At 32.3% G+C, this 23295-nt stretch overlaps 1 protein-coding gene across 1 annotated transcript; it reads left to right on the top strand.

The window, feature by feature from the left end:
* The first annotated feature begins 373 nt into the window (after nt 1-373).
* LOC137835519 (putative terpene synthase 11) lies at nt 374-5701 on the top strand. Its single transcript, XM_068644058.2, has 7 exons — nt 374-581; nt 3044-3305; nt 3626-3998; nt 4444-4662; nt 4742-4880; nt 4976-5224; nt 5339-5701. Exons 1-7 carry the CDS (start codon nt 408-410, stop codon nt 5660-5662), a joined length of 1740 nt encoding a protein of 579 aa, XP_068500159.1. The 5' UTR covers nt 374-407; the 3' UTR covers nt 5663-5701.
* Nucleotides 5702-23295: the final 17594 nt, after the last annotated feature.

The following is a 23295-nucleotide window of genomic DNA, read 5'->3' as shown; positions in this document are numbered from 1 at the left end:
TGATTATATAAAAAATTGAGATTGTTAATGTATCAATATCCTCTAACTTATTATTTAAAAAAAACATATCATGTGCTGTGTCAGATCATCATCATCACTAGTTCGGGGAGGATTTTTTTTTGTCAGCTAGTTCATGAAAAATTATATTTAAAAGAGATGTTTATGGTATGGTCGGCGAAGAGGAAAAATAATTCAAATAAAATGTAAAACTTGTTTTACTATTTTTATTCATTTTATTTTTCTATCTTAAATCAATTAAATTTACATATTTTAAAGATGAGCGCTTTGTTTCGGACTGCACGTGAATAACGTGTGTGCTTGGTGAACAAGTGGGCAAGGACATTAAGTTTGAGCGAGTCTATATAAGTGGTGTATCCCAGCCTAGAGTTTACCACAAAAACTCATCAATGTCTTCTTCAACCATAATCACTGCAATTGCAGAACCTGGAGTTTCATCTTTTACCTCGTTTGGTTATCGCAATCGACCACCATTGATGAATAAAGTACGGAACTTATCCTGCAAAACATCAACACCAACCATCATGCAATTATCCATCAACTCTCTCCCTCTCACTCAAAAGGTCTGTACCTCTTTCCACTTTTTTCTTCTTCCCTTAGACAAACCTCCACAACACCTTCAATTCGCTAGCTACCATGTTAGGAATTCTTTTTCTTCATAAACCGTCCGTTTTATTTTACTTTTCTTTCTAACCACTGTAAATAAAAGTAACTTTTAGTTTTATTCAACTCAGGTAAAATTATCTTCTGTATAAATAATTGTATTCTATATTTAAAAATGGACTATATCAATTTTCACAAAAAAGAACTTTATTTGATTTATTAAAATAGGAAAAAAATGTAGAATAGATAAATATTTTTATAATGTCTCGACAGATGAAAACGACATAACGATAGAAGGAAAAAGTTTGTTGCATGCACGTAGTCAACAACACTATTCAACGACCCTTTATAATAATATTATAATATTTTAAATTAAAAATAAAAATAAAAGCAATTAAAATATTAATTTATTTGTTTGTTAAGTATATATGATCGTTATTCATTTGTGAAATAGACGGTAATAGATGATCGGTACAGGTCTTTTACATTATTTTATTCATCTTTTAAGTTTATAATTTAGTAAATTATAAATATTTGTAAATTAACACATACAGGTCTAATTTATTCATAAAAAAAGTTGAATTTGAAGAGCCTCATAATAATAAATTATTGGTAGAACTTTCGAAAGGTTGAATTTCAAATATGATGTGACATCAGGAACTGAGAATTATAGAAAGTCTTCCTTAATTATTATTATTAAGGGAGGTTAGGAAAGTAAGAAGTGAACAAATTGAATCCAAATATTTCTGGATTAAAACTGTAACAAATAATATTGATGTTAATAATAACCAAACATGCCATCTTTATATATATATATATATATATATATATATATATATATATATATCCTTAATCAATGTTTTTATGCTTTGAAGTATGACATCACGAGGTTAATTTTACATTAAATGATGTTGTTTAATAAAATTTATTACTAGATTATATAACTTAACAAATTTTATATAAATAAAGTTGTTTAATTTTTTTGAAGTTTTAAAAAAAAATCTTTTAATATTAAAACGGGTTTGGTAATACAACTTACAAGATCAAATTAATAACTCATATTAGCAATATTAATATTTTTTAATTTTTTTTTGTCCTAAAACTTATAAAGTTATACTATAGACCAGGAACAAAGTTTCATCATTACATTGATTTGCATATTGTTCCTTTTCTTGAAGCTCCCTATCCCTCTCAATATCTGAACTCATTTGTATATGCTCTTCACAAAGCCCCCACCATGTTTCAGTTGTTTTTCTTGTAGTGATCTTGAATCATCTTCCAATGAAGGGCACAGGTTCCAGCTTGAATTACTTATCATTATGCCAATAAAGAACAGAAATTTGGGCATAAAACTTCATCCATTACCATCCCCCAGTATGTGGCCTCCGGCATCATCCTATTTGTGTTAATCAACTCCCCCCTCAAACACTTGTTTGTTCTTCACTTACCTAAACTCCACTCTACACCAAACCACCTTTCATTTGTGTTCCTCCACTTTATTTGCAAAGGTAAGAGTTTGTTGACAAAATTTCGCAACTAGATCATAAGGCAAAGAAGTCTTCAGATTTAACCACTCATAAGAAGTATACCATAATTGTGAGACTTCTTGACATGTAAAGAATATGTGATGTTCTTCACACATGGGACAAAGTTGTTCCGGGATATCCCCTCACATACCTTGACAACCTAGATTCACTTTTGTTGAAAAAAATATATTTATGGTGTCATGAATCTAATTAAACAAAATTCTACCAAAATATTTGACATATACAATGATTCATATTTTTTCCATCTGGTAACTCTAAAGATTTGCATTTTTGTAGTTATTTTTTTTCAGTTTTTTTTTCTTGTACGAACTGGAAAGGTCTCATCTTTAATATTACACAGATTTCTTAGCGTTGGTGTTTGATAGGTCTCAGTTAGAGTCGGGTACCTATAAAAGATCCTCTCACGCTTAAGTTAATACTTAGTATTCTGTGGTTAAAAGTATTAAATGCTATTAATTAAGTGCTATTAAATGTGTACATTGGCTTGATGTTGGCCAACCTATTTGTAGAAATGTGTTAGACCCTCGTCAGGATGAACCTAAATTAACACGGATACCAAAGTTAATCTTTGCATTAGTCTGACATCAAATACAAATTTTCTGCAAGATATATGTTTGTGATTTTTATTCTAGGTTGTTGAGATGTTCTCATCCCCAGTCCCGGTTTGCATGTACAGGAGTTTCTCGACCATATCCAATGCATTACCTAGAATATCTCGACTACATATTACAAATTTTATTAACAATGTTATTTTGTTCAAATGGGTCTTTTAGGTGATAGTGTTACATATTTGTATGATTGTGTTTTGGGGAACACACTAACATGATTTTGACCATTTTCCTTCTTTGAATTTTCTCGTGGTGGTAACATTACAGATGCCTAGTCAAACTAATCCTATGACGACAAGTTTGGAGCAACTTAAAATAAAAAGTCAAGAGGTATTACTAAACTCAAGTGATTCATTGAGAACATTGAAGTTGATTGACACCATCCAAAGACTAGGAATTGAGCACCATTTCGAGGAAGAGATCAACTTACAACTTGGAAAAGTAAAAGATTGTAACAATGCTAAAGACATCTTTGCAACAGCCCTTCAATTTCGCTTGCTGAGACAAAATGGTTGGTCTACATCTTCAGGTATACTTATTGGCAATATAAATGAACATTATATTAAATTTTTATGGTCTTTTTTTTCCTTTCCCTAAACCTTCATAATATTATTTGCACTACATTTGTTAAACTTATTTAAGTGCTTTATTCTTTTTTAAAGCATGAGAAAATTCAATTATATTAAGTTGTTTTCTATCTTCTAAGAAAGATATTGTTTGAATATTAAAGTATTCAAAAGTCGATTTCCATGGATTATATTATCATTTTGCCTTTGCATCAATGCCTAGCTACCTAATTGTTGTTTCACAAACATACTAATTTGATCATGTATTGCTTATTGGATGTAGATGTTTTCAATAAATTTTTGGATAAAAGTGGGAATTTCAAGGAATCGGTCACCAGAGACATTTGGGGCATGTTAAGTTTGTATGAGGCATCATATTTTGGTGCACAAGGTGAAGAAGTGCTACAACGTGCCATGGAGTTCTCAATGGCTCATTTGCACCAGTCACTACCACTCCTAAGTCCTGAAGTAGGAAGAGTAGTTGTTGAAGCCTTAAAACTTCCAAGACATCAAAGAATGAGTAGGTTGGAAGCAAAAAATTACATGGTACAATATAACAAAGAAAGTAGCCAAATTCCTGCTCTTCTACAATTTGCAAGGCTAGAGTATGACACGCTTCAGTTGATTCACCAAAATGAATTAGTAGAGATCTCAAGGTAATTTTGTGTTCCACCCAATGATAATAACAAATAATTGAACCAAGATTGAGATTCTTTTGAGTCGAGATGAAAGATGACCTTAAAAGAAATATATATCAGTATACGTCTAATCTATGTCAAAAAATTTTATCAAATGTAAGATGGTTTAATTTATGCAAAATAAGCACAAATCATATTGCCATATGTAACTTCATGTTTGATGGCCCGTAAACATGAGTCAAAACTATAAGAGAATAAGAAAACATCTCCCAATTATTTTTTAATTTTCAAAATATTTATGTTGAAAATAATTCTTTTTTAGATAGTAACATATTTTAGATGAAAATTGGTTGTGTAGCTTAATGTTAAATTTTTCTTTAGTTTTATTTTTACCGTTTTGAATTTATTATTGTGTGACATGATTTAAGTATGCAACATTAGACTCTTTCTTTGATTTGATTAGGTGGTGGAAAAACTTGGGACTTATCGAAAGACTTGGGTTTGGAAGAGATGGACCAAGAGAGTGCTTCCTCTGGATGTTGGGAGTTTTTCCAGAACCATGTTATTCAAATTGTCGTATTGAACTTGCGAAAGCTATTTGCATTTTGCAAGTTCTTGATGATATGTTCGACACTTATGGAACATTAGATGAACTTATTCTTTTCACCGAGGCAGTACAAAGGTTTGCATCTAGAGTTTTTTTCAATCAAACTCAACTAGCCAAATTAATAATCAAAATGTGAAACTATCATTGTTTACAGGTGGGATCTTGATGCAATGGAGAAACTACCTGAATATATGAAGATATGTTACATGGCCTTGTATAACATCACTCATGAGATTGCATACAAAATTCAAAAGGATCATGGGCAAACTGTTGTTGCTTGTTTGAAAAAAACAGTAAGATAATATCATCGTCCTTTTAAATTGAAACATTGATGAAAGCAAAGGTAAAAGTACGAGGTTAATGAAAGAATGATGTTTAATTGTTGCAGTGGATAGACTTACTAGAAGCTTATCTAATAGAAGCAAAATGGTTCAACAACAAATATGTTCCTACTTTTGGGGAATATTTGGATAATGGGGTGATTTCTTCAGGATCATGCTTGGCCTTGGTACATGCAACTTTTCTCATCGGGGATAACCTCTCAAAAGAAACCATTTCCATGATGAGTCCATATCCAAGACTCTTCTCTTGTTCTGGAGAAATTCTTAGGCTTTGGGATGACTTAGGAACCTCCAAGGTATCCCACTCTATATTCACTTGTAATTATGTTAAATTTTTAAATTTTGTTTTTGTTATATTCGAACATGAAACTAGAGAACGGGATGAGAAGTTGATGGTGTTTCATTTTCAGGAGGAACAAAAGAGAGGTGATAATGCTTGTAGCATACAATGTCTCATGAAGGAAAATGATATTTCAGATGAAACTTTTGCTAGAAAGCATATAAGGCAAGTCATTGGAAACTTATGGTCCGAGCTAAATAGTCTAGTTATAGCCACAACCACTCTACCTTTCACAATTAGGAAGGCTTCTCTTAACATGGCTAGAACTTCTCAATTTATTTATCAACATGGCGATGATCAAACCATGCCTACAGTTAATGATCTAGTAAATGTATTACTTTTTACACCTTCTTCCAAATCTAGAGAAGAAAGTGATACCAACTTTGTTGTATGATTCAAATTTAAAAAAATTACAATATTATTTTAGTGATAAGTTGACTCATATAAAATATGCTAATAAATATAACCAATTACATGTTGAATACAAAAGTGTACTATTAACACACTCCTTATAATTAATATATTTTATTAAAATATTGATCACTATAAATACAAAGAGAATCAACAAATATAAAATATGACTCACTAGAAATTAAATTATATGCAAAAGTTATCGAAAGAAGAAATGTTATAATAAAATTGTATAAAATGTTAAATATAAAGTTAGTGTAAAACATGAAATTAAATTTTAATAAATATATAAAAAAAAATAGAAATTCAAGTTAGCTCTTGTGTAGTAAGAATCGTGTGCTACGATCTTTGTCGCCCTTGACAATAAAAGAAAAGAAAAACATTATTAATGACAAAGAGAGAATTATTACTAATATTAATGTTAAAAAAACATATAAAAAAAACTCTTTAAAAGCTTCTCTAAAAACTATAGTAATTATGAATACTCACATAATCATGCTAATTTAAAATTAATTTATAGTCTGACAATATAATTTTTTTTACATTTTCATTTGATTAAAAATTGTTATCAAAATTAAACGCTTCATATGGGAAAATGTTTTTTTTTAATTATTTACAAGCAAATGATCATTAAACTTACATTTACACTTCAAATGTGTATTGAAATTAAATTAATAAGTTATATTTTATTATAAACAAAATATATATATATATATATATATATATATAACGTGAATATTGCTACAACCTTTTTTTGGTGGATGAATATTGTTTTTTCACATTGTATCAAATTAAATAAGTTGGATACTGTTAATATAAAGATTGATCCAAAAAGGATTTCAAATATTATTTTTATTTACGAAGATATTAAAATTGGTTAGTAGAAATTTATGGGCCGAGCCCCTTGATCTACGAATAGACCCATTATATTTTAACACTGACAGAGAAAAGAAAAAGAAATCTTATGGGCTTCGTTCTAAAATGAAGGGTCAAATAAAGACATCAGTGAAACCAGAAAACATTAGTATGGATTTAGAGGGTGCGTGTTAAAGATTAAAAATATTGTTTATATGTTTAAAAATATATATTTATTATAAGTTTTAATTATAGTATTGATATATATTTGAACTTATTAATTTATTGTAAATTATAGTAATATAAACAAATATTTATTATGTATAATGCATATGCAAGCTAAAATAGTGATGATATATGTAAACAAATTTAGATTTTTCACAAATTTTATCTTATTAAGAACTTAAACTTATTTTATATTTAATCTTTTAATTTTTTGGAACCAATTTGTTTCTTCTGCATAAGAGTAGCATATCAGTTTGTTTTATGGAACAAATTACAATAATAAATAGTTTTAATTATATAAATTATATTATAGTTTAAATTTACAATAAACCAATATTCTTTAATATAAAAATTATAAATTTTTTTGGATAACTCACATTCTTTTATATAACTCCCATTAGACTTGATATCTAAATACTTCAACAGTCAAATATCATTTTATAAAAAATACACTAAGTTCAATAAAAAAAATAACAAATAAATATGAAGTGACTAAATCAAACTCATGTAAATAAATATAAAAGATTATAATTTATACTGTGATAAAAAAATTATCTATTGAATTTTTTTAAAATAAATTAAATTTAATGTTTTAGCATCTTTATTTGTGAACTTATATTTTAAACGTATACAATTGTACAAAATAAATGTCTTTTTAAATAACTAAAATTTACAATAAAAAATACTCTTTAATATATAAAGTGTATCATAGCTGAACTTGAGAATCCAAATAATTTTAAGCATGTAAATCATATTGTAAATTCATGATAAATAAATTATGTTATGAATTGTGTTATTTTTAACCATTAATTTTTTTTTTAAAAAAATAATGAAATTTATAATTATCTAAAAGTTATATATATATATATATATATATATATATATATATATTATTCACATCATCAAATAGTATTATAAAAATAATATCTCTCATCATAGGAAACTTTAAACATGGACATATACCTAAAACAAGATAATAAAAAGAAAACTAAAACATTAATTATTCATTGTGGAGTTTTACTATTTGCAACATTCCTCATTCCCGTCACATGATTATCACATATTTAAACAACCACAATAAAAAATAGATAAGCTAAATATTTTTAAAACATATCAACATGAATTTAAATTGCAATTGAAATAAATTACAACATCTTAAACTTTCATACTTCATCCTTTTCAATATACTAAACAATCAGGTGTCTACAAATATCTCATATGCCACTCATACCAAAAATTCATTAACATACATAAATAAACATTTGACTCTACTTCTAGAAGACACATACATACATTGAATTTGATTGGGAGATCTACATCAGTCATACTATCCTCACTGTGTTATATCTTCTCACATGTACATGAACATAAGAACTAAGTCTTCTCGTATGACAAGGTAAATTCACTTGACCTGCCAAATCACCTATCTTTCAAACTATAGACTCAGTCATATGAATATCCCTCAACTCCCACCACATGATACTTTTCTTTTATATGATTCTAATGGTTTTTTGACTATGATGGGGTTATTTTTTTTGGTTTTTACTTAAACGGGGTCCGTTTAAAAAAAATTACAAATTTAGGCAAGTCGTGCCTAATTGAGACGACTTCATATGCAAAAGTCGTTCCAATTAGGCACGACTTCTGCCATGTCATACTAAAGTCGTGCCAACTTGGTACGACTTCTGCCTTATCATACTGAAGTCGTGCCAACTGGGCACGACTTCTGCCCTGTCATACTGAAGTCGTGCCAACTTGGCAAGACTTCTGCCATGTCATAATTTTTTATTTTATTGTTTATATATTGGGTAGTAAGTTATGTAATGTTAAAAATTAATTTATTCTCATCATTACGTGTTCTGTAAAATCATTACTTCTCAAGCTATTTATTTTGCAAATTCACAACAATAATTCTCTATTTATTTTTCAAATATAATAATTTTTCATTTATCTATTTATTTCCAAATTCAATAACAATTTTCTTCATTTTTTAATTAATCAAATAATCAAGTTATTGTATTACATTACCGTCAAACATGATCCATACACGATTATCCAATTTTTTGTTCCTTAAAACTAACACTCTTAGAAAATTATGTATCAAATTAATTTTTAACATTACATAACTTACTATCCAATATATAAACAATAATTTTTTTTTAAAAAATGACGTGGCAGAAGTCGTGCCAAGTTGGCACGACTTCTGTATGACAAGGCAGAAGTCGTGTCAAGTTGGCACGACTTCAATATGACGGGGCAGAAGTCGTGCCAAGTTGGCACGACTTCAATATGACAGGGCAGAAGTCGTGTCAAGTTGGCACGACTTCAGTATGACATGGAAAAAGTCGTGCCTAATTGAAACGATTTCTATATATGAAGTTGTGCCGAATTGGCACGACTTGCCTAAATTTGTAATTTTTTTTAAACGGACCCATTTTGGTAAAAACCAAAAAAATTAACCCCATCATGGTCAAAAAACCGATTCTAATATACTAATAGAGTTAGGATATCTCCTTACAAACAAATATCTAATTTAATGAATATCCTAAACAATCTCAATTTGGTATTTTCTTTCCTTAAAAACACTTTCACATGATTCATAATTTATATCACTCAATCACACTGAAACCCAAATTTAAAAACAAATAAGGAATATTAAAAATCACATAATTACATATGTAGAACAAGCATTCTCGCCCAGCTACTATTCCCCTTCGATTAAATTTCCCTGGAAAGTTGCAAGCTTGCGCAATGACCAAATCATTGGGACCAAATTTGCCCAATGAGTATGGCTCGCCCAATTGCCAATGCTTTCAGGTTTTTAATTCCCTACTCAACAAGAAGATTCTCGCCTAACGACCAAACTACTCAAACTAAATCGATAAATCAATCGATTCTTTTTCTAAAAACCTTAAATAGTGTAGCTTGTAATCTAGGGTTGATTAAATAGTGATTTCTCAGTGGTTTCTGAGGACTGAATGTAACTCTTGGTTAAGAGTGAACCAATATAAACATTTTGTGTGAATCTCTCTATCCTTACACTTTTACACTGCTTTAACTTTGATTTTTATAAACTGCTGATAAAAACAACCGATTGTTTCATAAAAATAATAGGTTGATTATCTGCATCAAGCTTAAAAACAATTTTATATTTGGCTGGACAGATTTTCTATTTATTAATTCTTCATAGTTTTTCACTTTACCTTCAATACTTGCGAAAATCTTTCAAAAACAATTCACCTCTCTTGTTTTAGCCCTATAATTCTAACATTTATTTCTTTGAGTTTTTGTCACATGAATGTGAAACATTATAATATTTATATTTTGTTCTATAAAATTAAAGTATCTTTTATTTTCTTTTTACAAAATTAATAGTTAAAGTTGTATTAAAAAATATATCCTATATTTGAACAGTAGAATCGATATCAAAATCATACATAGACATCTTAAGTGAGTGGTGGTAGTAGGAATAGTTTTACCTGCCGTACTGTGGGCGACAAAAGTTTTTGCCAAAATGAGGTCGGTCGGAATCCGAGTTGGCTCCGAGTGGTATCCTTTTAAGCTCTAGTGATTTAGCTTCCAAGGAATGAGGGGACTTCCACCTGCAAAAAAAATACTTCGACGCTCAAGTCAGTAAGAGCATCAATTTTTGTGTATATAGTGAATATAGTGCTAAAAATCGAGTTGAGAGTACTCCCTAGTGATCATCTATTTATAAGTTTTCATGGACTTGGATCTTTGTTGCTGGTTTCTTAAGGTTTTAATGTGACATATTATAGTATCTTTTCATAAAATCTAAATATCATATATATAAATCGGAGTTTTCTTTATGGACATTATGTAAGTAAATTAGAGCATTCAAACAAGTCAGAATATTGTGTATTAAAATCACATTAATAGTGCATTAAAAAATTAATTTCCATAATATATTTATTTAATTAATATTATTATACTAACATAATAATTATGTGACGAGTTGATACAATGAATCTTTTGTTATTAGGTTAAATTAAAGATTTAATTTATAATTAAAAATATATTATTTAACATTTAAATTTTAATTAATTATTAATTCTCTATTTAGACTGTGATGATCTCGATTGATCTAATCACTGGACTTCAATACAGTCAGTCGTACGCATCAACTGAGTCGTACGGATCGACCTTACATTCATAATTATAAAATGGAAAATATCAAAATCATTGATTACCGGGAAGGGAAGTGATATGACAACAAAGAAGTTGAAAGAAGATTCTTTTCGATTAGTTGTACTGTCCTCTGATGTGTGGAAGACAATAATATTCAGTGTTAGTTGAATATTCAATTATCAAGTTAGTTAATTTCCAACCATTCATTCGATTATTTTTTAAATATAAATTTTGCAAAAATAAAACAAATCATTGTATACCACAATTGTTGCCCTTTCATTATCATCCACGAACTAGTTGCCCTTTCTAAAGTTAGTAAATTTTAGAATCAGTTTTTCTAATTATAAAACTTTTATTATATAAAAGATGCATTTACTTCTCCAGCTTATATATATATATATATATATCAATTTGCACAAAAAGTAAATTTCAATCAATTATAAAATAAATAGTGTCGATTAGTTTGTTTAATTGAAAAATGTTCCTATTAACTTTTTATAAAAAGAATAAAATATGTTAATATTTTTAATTAATTAACCATATTGAAAAAATAAATTGAAGACAAATAGCTATTAAACTTAACTAATAATAATTAATAATAGTTGCGTGTACCTGAAAAATTATTTAAAAATAGAAGTAGTATAATTGAAATGAATTTTGAATATTTTAATATTAAAGGAAAAATCTTATAAATAAATAAAAATTTACTTATTCAATATTTATTTCAAAATAATCATCATTTATGTAAAAACAATTCATTTTCTTTCTATACCTTCTCTTTAAGAATATAATAAATTTGTTTGAAGATTTGAGTCTAACATAGGAATCTTGGTGAAGATTTGAACAAGTTTATCCAAACAATTTTTTTTAAGAGTAAGTTCCTCTCCACCCCTTTTTTCTTGTTTTGAGAAATTATGCATCTCTTAAATGTGTTGCATGTAGTGTTTTTAGAATTAGGATGAGTCTCTACTAGTTCAGCAGGATAATAAGAGTATGTTCATATCATTTATTAGGACTTTCTATGTACATGATCAACTTCTTGTGAGTCTTGTGTAGTGGGAGTCTATTAGGGTTGATCAAGCTTGTTGTAAGGGAAACTCGTTTTAAAATGAACTTGTTGACTTTTGAATGATTTTGAATGTTTGTGTGCTTTTATCAATTTTATGTTAGAATACTAGATAGGAACAACAATTTCAATTGTGGTTAGTTAAAAATACTTATTCAGTGATAAGTAGAAAATGAATTGAAAAACACATCTTGAACTACACAAGATCTATGTTATATTCTACAAAAAACACTTATTTTTATGCAGACTTACTAAATGAAATTCATTCAATTAAAACTCAAGAGCTTTGGTCACTCAATGAGCAAAATTCATTGGAGTTACCTTTTAAATAAAAACTCCACATGTTTTTGTTGGTTATTAATTAATATTTTATTAGCCTTAAATGTTGGTTATTAATTTTGATTTTATTATCCTTAAACTATTTACCGTTATTATTGCATTAATGGTTAGTTTACAAGGTTGTTGTCAGTATTCCTATTTTATAGCTTCTAGTAATTGTAATTTTATTATATATATTATTGAAGTAAATCAAAATGAATGAATTAGTTCAACAGTTTTGCAATTTCGTGCAATTACGTTCAATCAGTTTCTACAACTTTATGCCTTTTATTATTTCCTTCAATTATTTTTTACAACTGGTATCAAGAGTCAGTCTGTTATCATGAACTCTACCCAATTATCAGTCTCTATCCTTGATGGAAAAAATTATAATCGATGGTGTGTGCAGATGAGAGTTTTGTTTGATTATCATGAGTTATGAGATGTCGTTGAGAGTGGAGTGTCTGCATTAGCTGATAATGCAACTGAGGCGCAACGAGTAGCACATTGTGATAAGAAGAAGAAGGATAAAAAGGCTTTGTATCTCATCCATCAAGGGATGAATGACAAGACGTTTGAGCAAATAGAAAGAGTAACAACTACAACTGAGGCTTGGATCATTTTGTCAACCAATTATAAAGGTGATGACAAGATCAAAAGGGTGCGTCTTCAAACCCTAAGACGTCAATATGAATTGTTGCAGATGGAAACCATAGTGACTGTTGATGTTTATATAAATAAAGTTCTTGCCTTGACAAATCAGATGAAGATCAATGGTGAAACACATTCGGAGCAGGCAAAGGTGGAGAAGATTTTGAGATCTTTAACTCCCATATTTGAACATGTAGCCGCAATTGAAGAGGCCAATGACATTTCAACAATGACAATAAGGTTATTGTCTGGTTCCCTACGAGCGCATGAGCAGCGGATGAATGACAATAAGATTGGAAAACCAATTGAACAGGCTTTACAAGCACAAGCCTCAATTGGTAGCTACTATCATAAACACGGTAGTTCACGAGGCAAAGGACGGGGACGTGGTGGTAGTTATTCCATCAAAGTTTGTGGTGGTCAGAATCATGGAGGTGTTGAGCAAAACAACACTGGTTCCAATCACAATCCAAGTTCAAATAGCTCTTGGCGCGGAGGACGTGGTCGCGGAGGACAATGAGGCATGTATAATAAATCAAATGTGAAGTGTTATAACTGTCATAAACGCGACCATTATGCAAATGAGTGCATATCAAAAGGTAATAATCATGATGTCAATTATGCTCAAGAAGATAGTAATCACGAATAAGATGAAGAGGATCATGCAGTACTAATGGCAGCCACATCAAATGAAACTCCAAACAATCAGACTTGGTATTTGGATATAGGTTGCACTAATCATATGTGTGGTCAGAAGGAGCTGTTTGCAGATTTGAATGACTCATTTCGCACAAAAGTGAAATTCGGTGATAGCAGGTTCGTTTCGGTGACTGGAAAATGGCGAATTCTTATCACATTGAAGAATGGTGATCACATGTACATCTATGGTGTTTTCTATGTACCTGATATGAAAAGTAATTTGTTGAGTATGGGACAATTGGCCGAAAATGGTTATGTGATGCACATAGTTGAAAATCAATTCTCAATTTTTGATAAAAAAAGGTAATTTGATTCTTAAAAACTTTTTTAACAAAAAATCGCATGTTTCCAGTAGATTATCATATAGGTGATTTCAAGTGCTTGAATGCAATAGTGAATAATGAATTGTGGTTATGGCATTTATGCCTTGGGCACTTAAATTTTCCGAATTTGGAAAATCTCTCCAAACGAAATTTAGTGAATGGTTTATCCCATATTCATCACCCTGATAAATTGTGTGAGGCTTGTATTTTTGGAAAGAATCACAAGATACCATTTGTTAAGGAGCATTGACGTGCGAAATTTCCTTTGGAGCTTGTTCATACAGATGTTTGTGGCCCGATGAACATATCATCAATTGGAGGTAATAAGTATTTTTTAACCTTTATTGATGATTTTTCAAGGAAAACCTGGATTTATCTATTGAAAAGCAAGGATGAAGTATTCCACTGCTTTAAAATATTTAAAGCATTTGTTGAAAGACATAATGACAGGCTAATTAAGATGGTGCGTAGTGATGGAGGGGGTGAGTACAAGTCTAATGAGTTCAAGAGGCACTGTGAAGAACTTGGGTTGAAGCATAACATAACTTGTCCTTACACACCTCAACACAACGGAGTTGCCGAGAGAAAGAATAGAACAATCATGGACATGGCGAGGAGCATGCTTAAAGCGAAAGGTATGCCAAATTATTTTTGGATTGAGGTTGTAACATGTGCGGTATATTTGATAAACAGATCACCCACTCGGAGTGTTCCTAACACAACTCCGATTGAGGCATGGAGCGGATTCAAACCCAATGTGCAACACTTGAAGGTATTTGGGTCAATTACTTATGCTCATGTTCCTAAGGCAACAAGATCGAAGTTGGATGATAAGGCAGTGAAGACCATTTTCATTGGATATAAGCATGAGGGATACAAACTGTACAATCCAATGATAAAGAAGGTGATTGTTAGTCGTGGTGTTACATTTTTCGAAGATGAGGAATGGCAATTGTCCCGACCAGTCCTCGGTCATTGACTTAGAGGCTGAGCTCAGACATCGCGCCCCGGTACTTAGCAATGAGAGGGGGCCACGCGAAGTGGGTCCCAGACGCATACCCGGGAGGCGGTCAGTCTTTGAGATTGCTACCCTAAGCCGGATGTCAGAGATCGATATCGGACCTCACCAGTAAAGGGAGAAGATCGGACATCAGCCGTCAGGATGAGGTGAAAGTCCCGTAAGGTGGGCCCTAGAATTTCATTAAGATAACAGTTAAAGACAAAGATGGATGGGAAGCCTAAGGCACGAGAGACCCATGCATGAGGGGTGCATGACGTATGAAGGCGCAACATCATGGATAATCCTAGGGGGCGTAAGAGTCTAGTAGAATTAGGGTTTCCCGGGAAGTTGCATGCATGGCACGTGTGTACATAGGGCACCCGTGAAACAAATGGCGCTGGATATTAGGTGCACCAAGTTGGGACCTAGGCGACACTCTAATTATTCGTTGCACTCCAGTTAAAGGAAGTTCATATGCCAGATATGCGAAGATTACGCAATAGCGGCACAGGGACACTCCCCAAGGAACCCTAGACAGTGGTAACAGAACAAAGGTAAACCCTAGTTTCAACCTATATAAGGGGTGCTAATAACCCTAGTAAGGTACGCAGCTTTTGAGGCTAAAGCTATTTTATACACTTGATGTTCTTTGCCCTAATACTGACTTGAGCGTCAGAGTGCAAACGGTCGCTAGGGCACCCCTTTGTCTTTGCAGGTGAGAAGTTTCTTGTGGAGAAGTCATGATTCTCAGGCAAGGATAGAAGGTCCCAAGCAGTTGTAGAAGATTACCGGCGAGGCAAGTTAACCAGACATAACAATAATGGAATGCAATAGCTGAAATGGATTTGATAAAACGATATATTTACGTTTTGAATTATGATGTGGAAGATGAAGTCACTCTTGAAGTACTAGTAGTTCAACCTGAAGCTGTAATTCAACCTGAAGTTGCATCTCCAATTGCAACTATGATGGAGCGACCAAGAAGGCAACAACGACAACCTGTACACCTTCAAGATTGCGAAGCATATCTTGATGATGAAGTTGATGACAATGGAGATTTGGATCACTTTGCTTTTCTTGTAGATTCAAAACCTGTGAGACTTGCAGACAATGATTGGGGTGGAGATTTAGACAAGAGGAAGAGCACTAGTGGTAATTGTTTTATGATTGGAAAGACTGTTTGCTTAGTCAATTGTTGCATTATCTACTTGTGAAGCTGAGTATCTAGCAGCAGCAAGTGCTTGTCAATCATTTTGGCTCAGCAATATCATGACTCAAATTGGTTTTAATCTAGATGTTCCAATTAAGATTTATGTTGACAATGTCTCTGCCATTAATCTTGCAAAGAATCTGTTTTTTCATCAAAGAAGTATACACATTGATATTCGATATCACTACCTGCGATACCATGTTGGGAAGAACATGATCAAATTGGAATACTGTAGATCAGAAGATCAGATTGCAGATATTCTCACTAAGCCATTGAAGATCGATGCTTTAGTTAAGAGATATGCTGGGCATGAAGGTTGTTCCAAATCAGAATTAAGGGAGAATGTTGGTTATTAATTAATATTTTATTAGCCTTAAATGTTGGTTAATTCTGATTTTATTACCCTTAAACTATTTACCGTTATTATTGCATTAATGGTCAGTTTACAAGACTGTTAGTATTCCTATTTTATAGCTTCCAGTAATTGTAATTTTATTATATATATTATTGAAGTAAATCAAAATGAATGAATTTGTTCAACAGTTTTGCAATTTCGTACAATTACGTTCAATTAATTTCTACAACTTTTTGCCTACTATTATTTCCTTCAATTAGTTTCTACAGTTTTAGTAACTGGGTGAGCCACTTCTGGGGCGAAATGTTTTTATGAAAATTTCCTAGTGGAGTAGTAGCTGGAAGGACATTTTGTTTGCAGGACGGCGAAAAGTGGTTGCTCGTGCTGATGTCTTTGGTTGAACGAGCATAATGATGGTTGGACGAATTACAACATGTACTTAATTTGTTGGGAGAGAGAGTTTTTTTTTAACTTTGAAGAAATATGTTTTTAATTATATCTAAAAGCTAAAATTGGTTTATCTTTCACTATATTGTTATATTTGACTAATATATTGCATTTGATATCATTATAATGTAATGGTTGATAAATTAATTAAATTGAGTTGGATGTATATGTATAAATGAGTTTTATATATATAAAAAAAAGACTTTTATCTTTCAGTATATGATTATATTAGATTATGAAATGTATGGCGATTTATTTAGCTTAGGTTTGTGTTCAAAATTGTGTGTTACATAGAAAGAGAGGATGATGCAGGAGGAAACCTTAAACTAAAATAGGTTGAGGGGTTAAAAAATGGTTTTATTATAATTTATATATTTTTCTTTTTTTAAAATATGTTTATATATATTCTTTGATATTATTAAGTGGAAAGTTTATTTGAAAATTTTCAAAATAATAAATGTAAATGTATGTAAATATAATTGTGATTAGTATTATAGATGAATGTTAAATAATATAATTGTAACAGGGGATGTTACAATAGCAACTTTTAACTTTTATTTAGGTGTATTTTTTAAATTATTATTATTATTATTATTATTATTATTATTTTACTTTATCTTTTATATTGATTATTTATAATTTATATAATTGATGATATATGACCAATTTATTTGAATTTAGAAAATAAATTTAAATTAAATGGATCATGAAAAGCCATTTTTTAAAGAAAAAAGTACTATAAAATAGATTTTAAAGTAATTTATTTTTTATTTATCATAAAGTTCCATCTCTAAAATCATAAATTCTTTACATTATTCTTAAGTTTTTATTTATTTATCATTTTCATGATGAGATGGAATTATGTAGAAGATGTATGAACTTTTGTACTCTACATGTTTAATCTAGTGGTGCTGCTTTGATTTCTAGCGATAAAGTTATTTAGAAGTTTTTATACTTTAGAGAAGTTAAGTTTTCTCTACGAACATGTAATTTAAAATATGAAAATCTAATTTATATCTTTAGATGAATAGAGTTAAGAATGATATTAATGTCCTAATTTTGATAAATGATCACAATAAAAATGGTATATTGTTCAACGTCAACAATACAATAAAATCAACAAATAAAAATTATTTTTAGAAATTAAAATAATTAATTATTATTTGATTAAATTAGAGATTATTTTATAATATTAGTAGTTAAAACCTTGGTAGTTAATGATTAGATACTAATTTAAAAACTACTTTATAAATTTTTTAATAATAGAAGGGGAAACAAAAACAACTTTATGCAATTTTTTTGGAAGATTAGAGCGCTTCCCTCAACACAAGTCATAACTTAGAAGGTATTTGAAGATAAAATTGCTACAAGTGTAAATTTGACGAAGCGAGGGGTGCCTTTACCGAGTAATCAATGTGCTTTGTGTGGGGAGGAAGAGGAGTCTGTTGATTTTGGCTTAATCCCAAGTCCCACATCGGTGGGTTCATTGTTTGGGAAGCAGGTTTGAGGGTTATAAATTAAACTCTTCTCCTTCACTGTTAGATATCCCAATTTGTAATATCTTCTCTCATAATAATAAAAGGGAGTTGTTTTTGCTGTGCTCGGAGATTAGGCTAAACAGGCCGAACTCCGTTAACAATTTTCGGGTGTGTTTTTTTCCTCTTTATCTCTTTTATTATTCCGCTTTATTTATTCAATATTATTTGTCGGGTAGCTCTGTTAGGGTTTTGTTTTAGTGGGAAAATTACCCGTTTTTCCCAACAAGTGGTATCAAGAGCCGAAGGTTCGCCTTGGGTTGTTTGAAATTATTTGTAATATTGAATATTATATTGTGAGTCTGTAATGGCAAATAAAGATCAAGAAGGGAAGGCTCTGCAAGATGCAAATGTTGCAGAAAGCAAAAGTGATGTGTTGATTGTCTCGCTTTCAGCATCATTGCATCCAGATGAGTGGATATTGGATTCAGGTTGTACCTATCATATGTGTCCCATTCGGGAATGGTTCTTTGATTTTCAAGAACTCGATGGCGGGGTTGTTTACATGGGTAATGATAATCCATGTAAGACAGTCAGGATAGGTTCAATCAAGCTGCGGAATCATGATGGATCCACCAGAATTTTGCGGGATGTACGGTACGTGCCAAAGTTGAAGAAGAATCTCATCTCATTGGGGGCTTTAGAATCTAAAGGCCTAGTTGTGACGATGCGAGATGGAATTCTTAAAGCAACTTCAGGAGCACTGGTGATGATGAAAGGTGTGAGGAAGAACAATCTGTATTACTACCAAGGTAGTACAGTTGTGGGGACAGTAGCGGCAACAACTTCTAGCACTAAGAAGGATGTTGAGGCAACGAAGTTGTGGCATATGAGGTTGGGACATGCTGGAGAGAAATCCTTGCAAATTCTTACCAAGCAGGGACTGTTGAAAGGTACGAAGGCTTGCAAACTTGAATTTTGTGAGCATTGTGTTCTGGAAAACAACGAAGAGTGAAGTTTGGCACTGCAATTCACAATACCAAGGGTATTCTGGATTATGTGCATTCAGATGTGTGGGGACCTGCCAAGACTCCGTCAATCGGAGGTAGGCATTATTTTGTCACTTTTGTTGATGATTTTTCCAGGAGAGTTTGGGTGTTTACTATGAAGAACAAAAATGATGTGCTTGAAATTTTCCTTAAGTGGAAAGCTCAAGTTGAAAACCAGACAGGAAGGAAGATTAAGGTTCTCCGAACAGACAATGGAGGAGAATACAAGAGTGATCCGTTCCTGAAGGTATGCCAAGATTGTGGCATAGTTCGGCACTTCACTGTTAGAAAAACACCACAGCAGAATGGGGTTTTGGAGCGTATGAACAAGACACTTGTGGAGAAAGTTCGTTGTATGTTGTCTAATGCTGAGTTAGGCAGAGAGTTTTGGGCTGAGGCTGTGACATACGCTCAACATCTCGTCAATCGTTTGCCATCATCTGCTATAGATGGCAAAACCCCGTTAGAGGTATGGTCTGGAAAACCTGCAACTGATTATGATTCTTTGCATGTTTTTGGTTCTATTGCATATTATCATGTGATTGAATCAAAGTTGGATCCACGGGCAAAGAAGGCTCTTTTCATGGGCTTTAGGTCTGGAGTGAAGGGATAGCGTTTGTGGTGTCTAGAGGCAAAGAAGACGATTATCAGCAGGGATGTTACCTTTGATGAATCTGCCATGTTAAAGAAGGTAAATCCAGAAGGAGCTGATAGTACTCCGCAACAGGTGGAGTGTGCCCGGAAGCAGGTGGAGTTTGAGCCGACAGTGGTGATCCCAACACGAAATACCACAAGTGACTCTCCTATGGCAGAAGAAGAGTCAGATGAGGAAGAGGTTCCTACCCAAGAATCTCAACAGCAATCAGCGCCAATTGCAGTTAGAAGACAGAAACGAGATATTCAGAAGCCTGCTCGTTTCATGGATATGGTTGCCTATGCACTTCCAGTTGTTGATGACATTCCATCCACTTACCCAGAAGCCATTCTGAGTTCAGAGAGTGGTAATTGGGCAGGTGCGATGGAAGAGGAGATGCAGTCTTTGAAGAAGAACAAGATGTGTAAGCTGGCACAATTACCGAAAGGTAAGAAGGCAATTGGGTGCAAATGGGTATTTGCAAAGAAAGAAGGATTTCCTAATAAAGAAGATGTTCGCTACAAGGCAAGGTTGGTTGCTAAAGGCTTTGCTCAGAGGGAGGGAATTGATTATAATGAGGTATTTTCTCCAGTTGTTAAACATTCCTCCATTCGAATTTTGTTGGCCTTGGTAGCACAGTTGAATTTGGAGCTTGCTCAACTTGATGTAAAGACCGCGTTCCTACACGGTGATTTGGAGGAGGAAATCTATATGACTCAACCAAAAGGATACAAGGTTGATGGTAAAGAAGATTGGGTTTGTAAACTTAGCAAATCGTTGTACGGACTGAAACAATCTCCGAGACAGTGGTACAAACGATTTGACAAGTTCATGAAGGATCAGAAGTACAAGAGAAGCAAATATGATCACTGTGTGTATTTGCGCAGACTTGAAGATGGTTCCTACATTTACTTACTCTTATATGTTGATGATATGCTGATTGCAGCAAAGAGCCAAGTTGAGATTGACAGGTTAAAGGCTCAGTTGAGTAAAGAGTTCGAGATGAAGGATTTGGGGGAAGCCAAGAAGATTCTCGGCATGGAGATAAACAGGGACAGAGAGAGGGGAAAACTTTGGCTGTCACAGAAGCAGTATTTGCAGAAGGTACTACAACGTTTTGGTATACACGAAGATACAAAACCTGTAAGTACCCCACTTGCTCCTCATTTGAAATTGAGTAGCCGTTTATCTCCGACGACTGATGAAGAACGAGAATACATGGCGAAAGTCCCATATGCAAATGCAGTTGGAAGCTTGATGTATGCAATGGTGTGTACAAGACCAGATATTTCATAGGCTGTGAGTGTTGTTAGCAGGTACATGCATGATCCGGGCAAGGGTCATTGGCAAGCTGTGAGATGGATTCTACGGTACCTCCAAAATACCTTAGATGTTGGATTGACATTTGAGCAAGATGAATCACTTGGTCAATGCATAGTTGGATATTGTGATTCTGATTATGCAGGTGATTTGGATAAGCGACGGTCTACAACTGACTATTTGTTCACTTTAGCAAAAGCGCCAGTTAGTTGGAAGTCTACCTTGCAGTCTACGGTGGCTTTGTCTACGACAGAGGCAGAGTATATGGCGATTATAGAGGCTGTGAAGGAAGCAATTTGGCTTCATGGGTTGCTTAAAGACTTGGGAGTTGGTCAGAAACAACTTGAGTTATATTCTGACAGTCAGAGTGCTATTCATTTAGCAAAGAATCAAGTCTTTCATGCACGGACGAAGCACATTGATGTTCGCTATCACTTTGTGCGTGAGATTCTCGAAGAAGAGGAGATTGTTCTCCAGAAGATTCTCACTACGGAGAATCCTGCAGATATGCTCACCAAGGTGGTTACAAGAACCAAGTTTGAACACTGTTTAGACTTGGTTAATATCTTGCACATTTGAAGTTGGCGCCCGGAGGCGCAAATTTGAAGCACTGTAAAGTTTGTTTTTGTTATGTTTTGAGAAGATTTGTTTTAGGTGGGACTTGAAATTAAGCCAAGGTGGAGATTTGTTGATTTTGGCTTAATCCCAAGTCCCACATCGGTGGGTTCATTGTTTGGGAAGGAGGTTTGAGGGTTATAAATTAAACTCTTCTCCTTCACTGTTAGATATCCCAATTTGTAATATCTTCTCTCATAATAATAAAAGGGAGTTGTTTTTGCTGTGTTCGGAGATTAGGCTAAACAGGCCGAACTCCGTTAACAATTTTCGGGTGTGTTTTTTTCCTCTTTATCTCTTTTATTATTCCGCTTTATTTATTCAATATTATTTGTCGGGTAGCTCTGTTAGGGTTTTGTTTTAGTGGGAAAATTACCCGTTTTTCCCAACAGAGTCCACTAATCATCAGTTCTTTAGTTGTGAATAACTTAGTTGGTTTGGTATGAATGTTACAAGTGGTTAGGAGTGTCTTCGGTTGATCATTGGAAACTGAAAAACCATTCTCAACAATTTAGAGTTGCCATCTCGCAGAAAAGCTGAATTTGATTTGGGGAGACATATGGATTGCAATTATAGGTGAGATTTGGAAACACGGAAATTTTTTCCTAAGAATGGGAGAGTTGATCATTATGAAATCTTCACTTTGGCATAGTTAAAGGTATGGTCTTGGCTGTTGGCTAAAGAAAAATACGCAAATTTCTCATATTCAGACTAGTGTTTGGAACCTATCTCTTGCATGAAATCGATACATAAATAACAAGCATGTTTGAAGTTGCATGATGGAAAGGATGGATTGTTTCATCCTCTAGTCTTTGCCTTGTTTGAGATCTTAATTGTATAACTATCATCAGTAGGTAGAATGATTGGTCGAGAATAGGCACAATTGACTTTGAGTTTGTTGTAGTTTTGGTTTTGAGATGGATGTAGTTTTGGTTTAAAAGGGTAGTATATATCTATGGTGAACTTTTTGCGTAGTAGAAAATATGGGAGTTTTATCTTGTTTGAGATGGATTTTGTTCTTTGTGTAAGGATTGCGGTATTCCTAAAATACCTTTATTATTTATTATTTTTTAACTGAAAAAAAAAACTTTAGATACCAATAATTTTTTTAGTTTATAAAATGTTTTCTAATTTAATTAATATAGTAATTAATTATTTTTTGTCTCTAAATTTAATTACTATTTAATGATTTTTTTTGTGTTATGGTGATTTAAGTTATAATGTT

The sequence above is a fragment of the Phaseolus vulgaris genome, chromosome 5, assembly GCF_051622355.1.
Source record: "Phaseolus vulgaris cultivar YP4 chromosome 5, ASM5162235v1, whole genome shotgun sequence".
NCBI lineage: Eukaryota > Viridiplantae > Streptophyta > Magnoliopsida > Fabales > Fabaceae > Phaseolus > Phaseolus vulgaris.
Note: the sequence above shows the minus strand (reverse complement) of the source record. Positions and strands in the feature narration are given on the sequence as shown.

Bases quoted from the DNA above. Each gene is read 5' to 3' on its own strand.
- LOC137835519 (XM_068644058.2), top strand. From the start codon at position 408: ATGTCTTCTTCAACCATAATCACTGCAATTGCAGAACCTGGAGTTTCA. The intron at 582-3,043 runs GTCTGTACCTCT...GTAACATTACAG, and splicing joins CTCTCCCTCTCACTCAAAAG to ATGCCTAGTCAAACTAATCC. The intron at 5,225-5,338 runs GTATCCCACTCT...TTTCATTTTCAG, and splicing joins ATGACTTAGGAACCTCCAAG to GAGGAACAAAAGAGAGGTGA.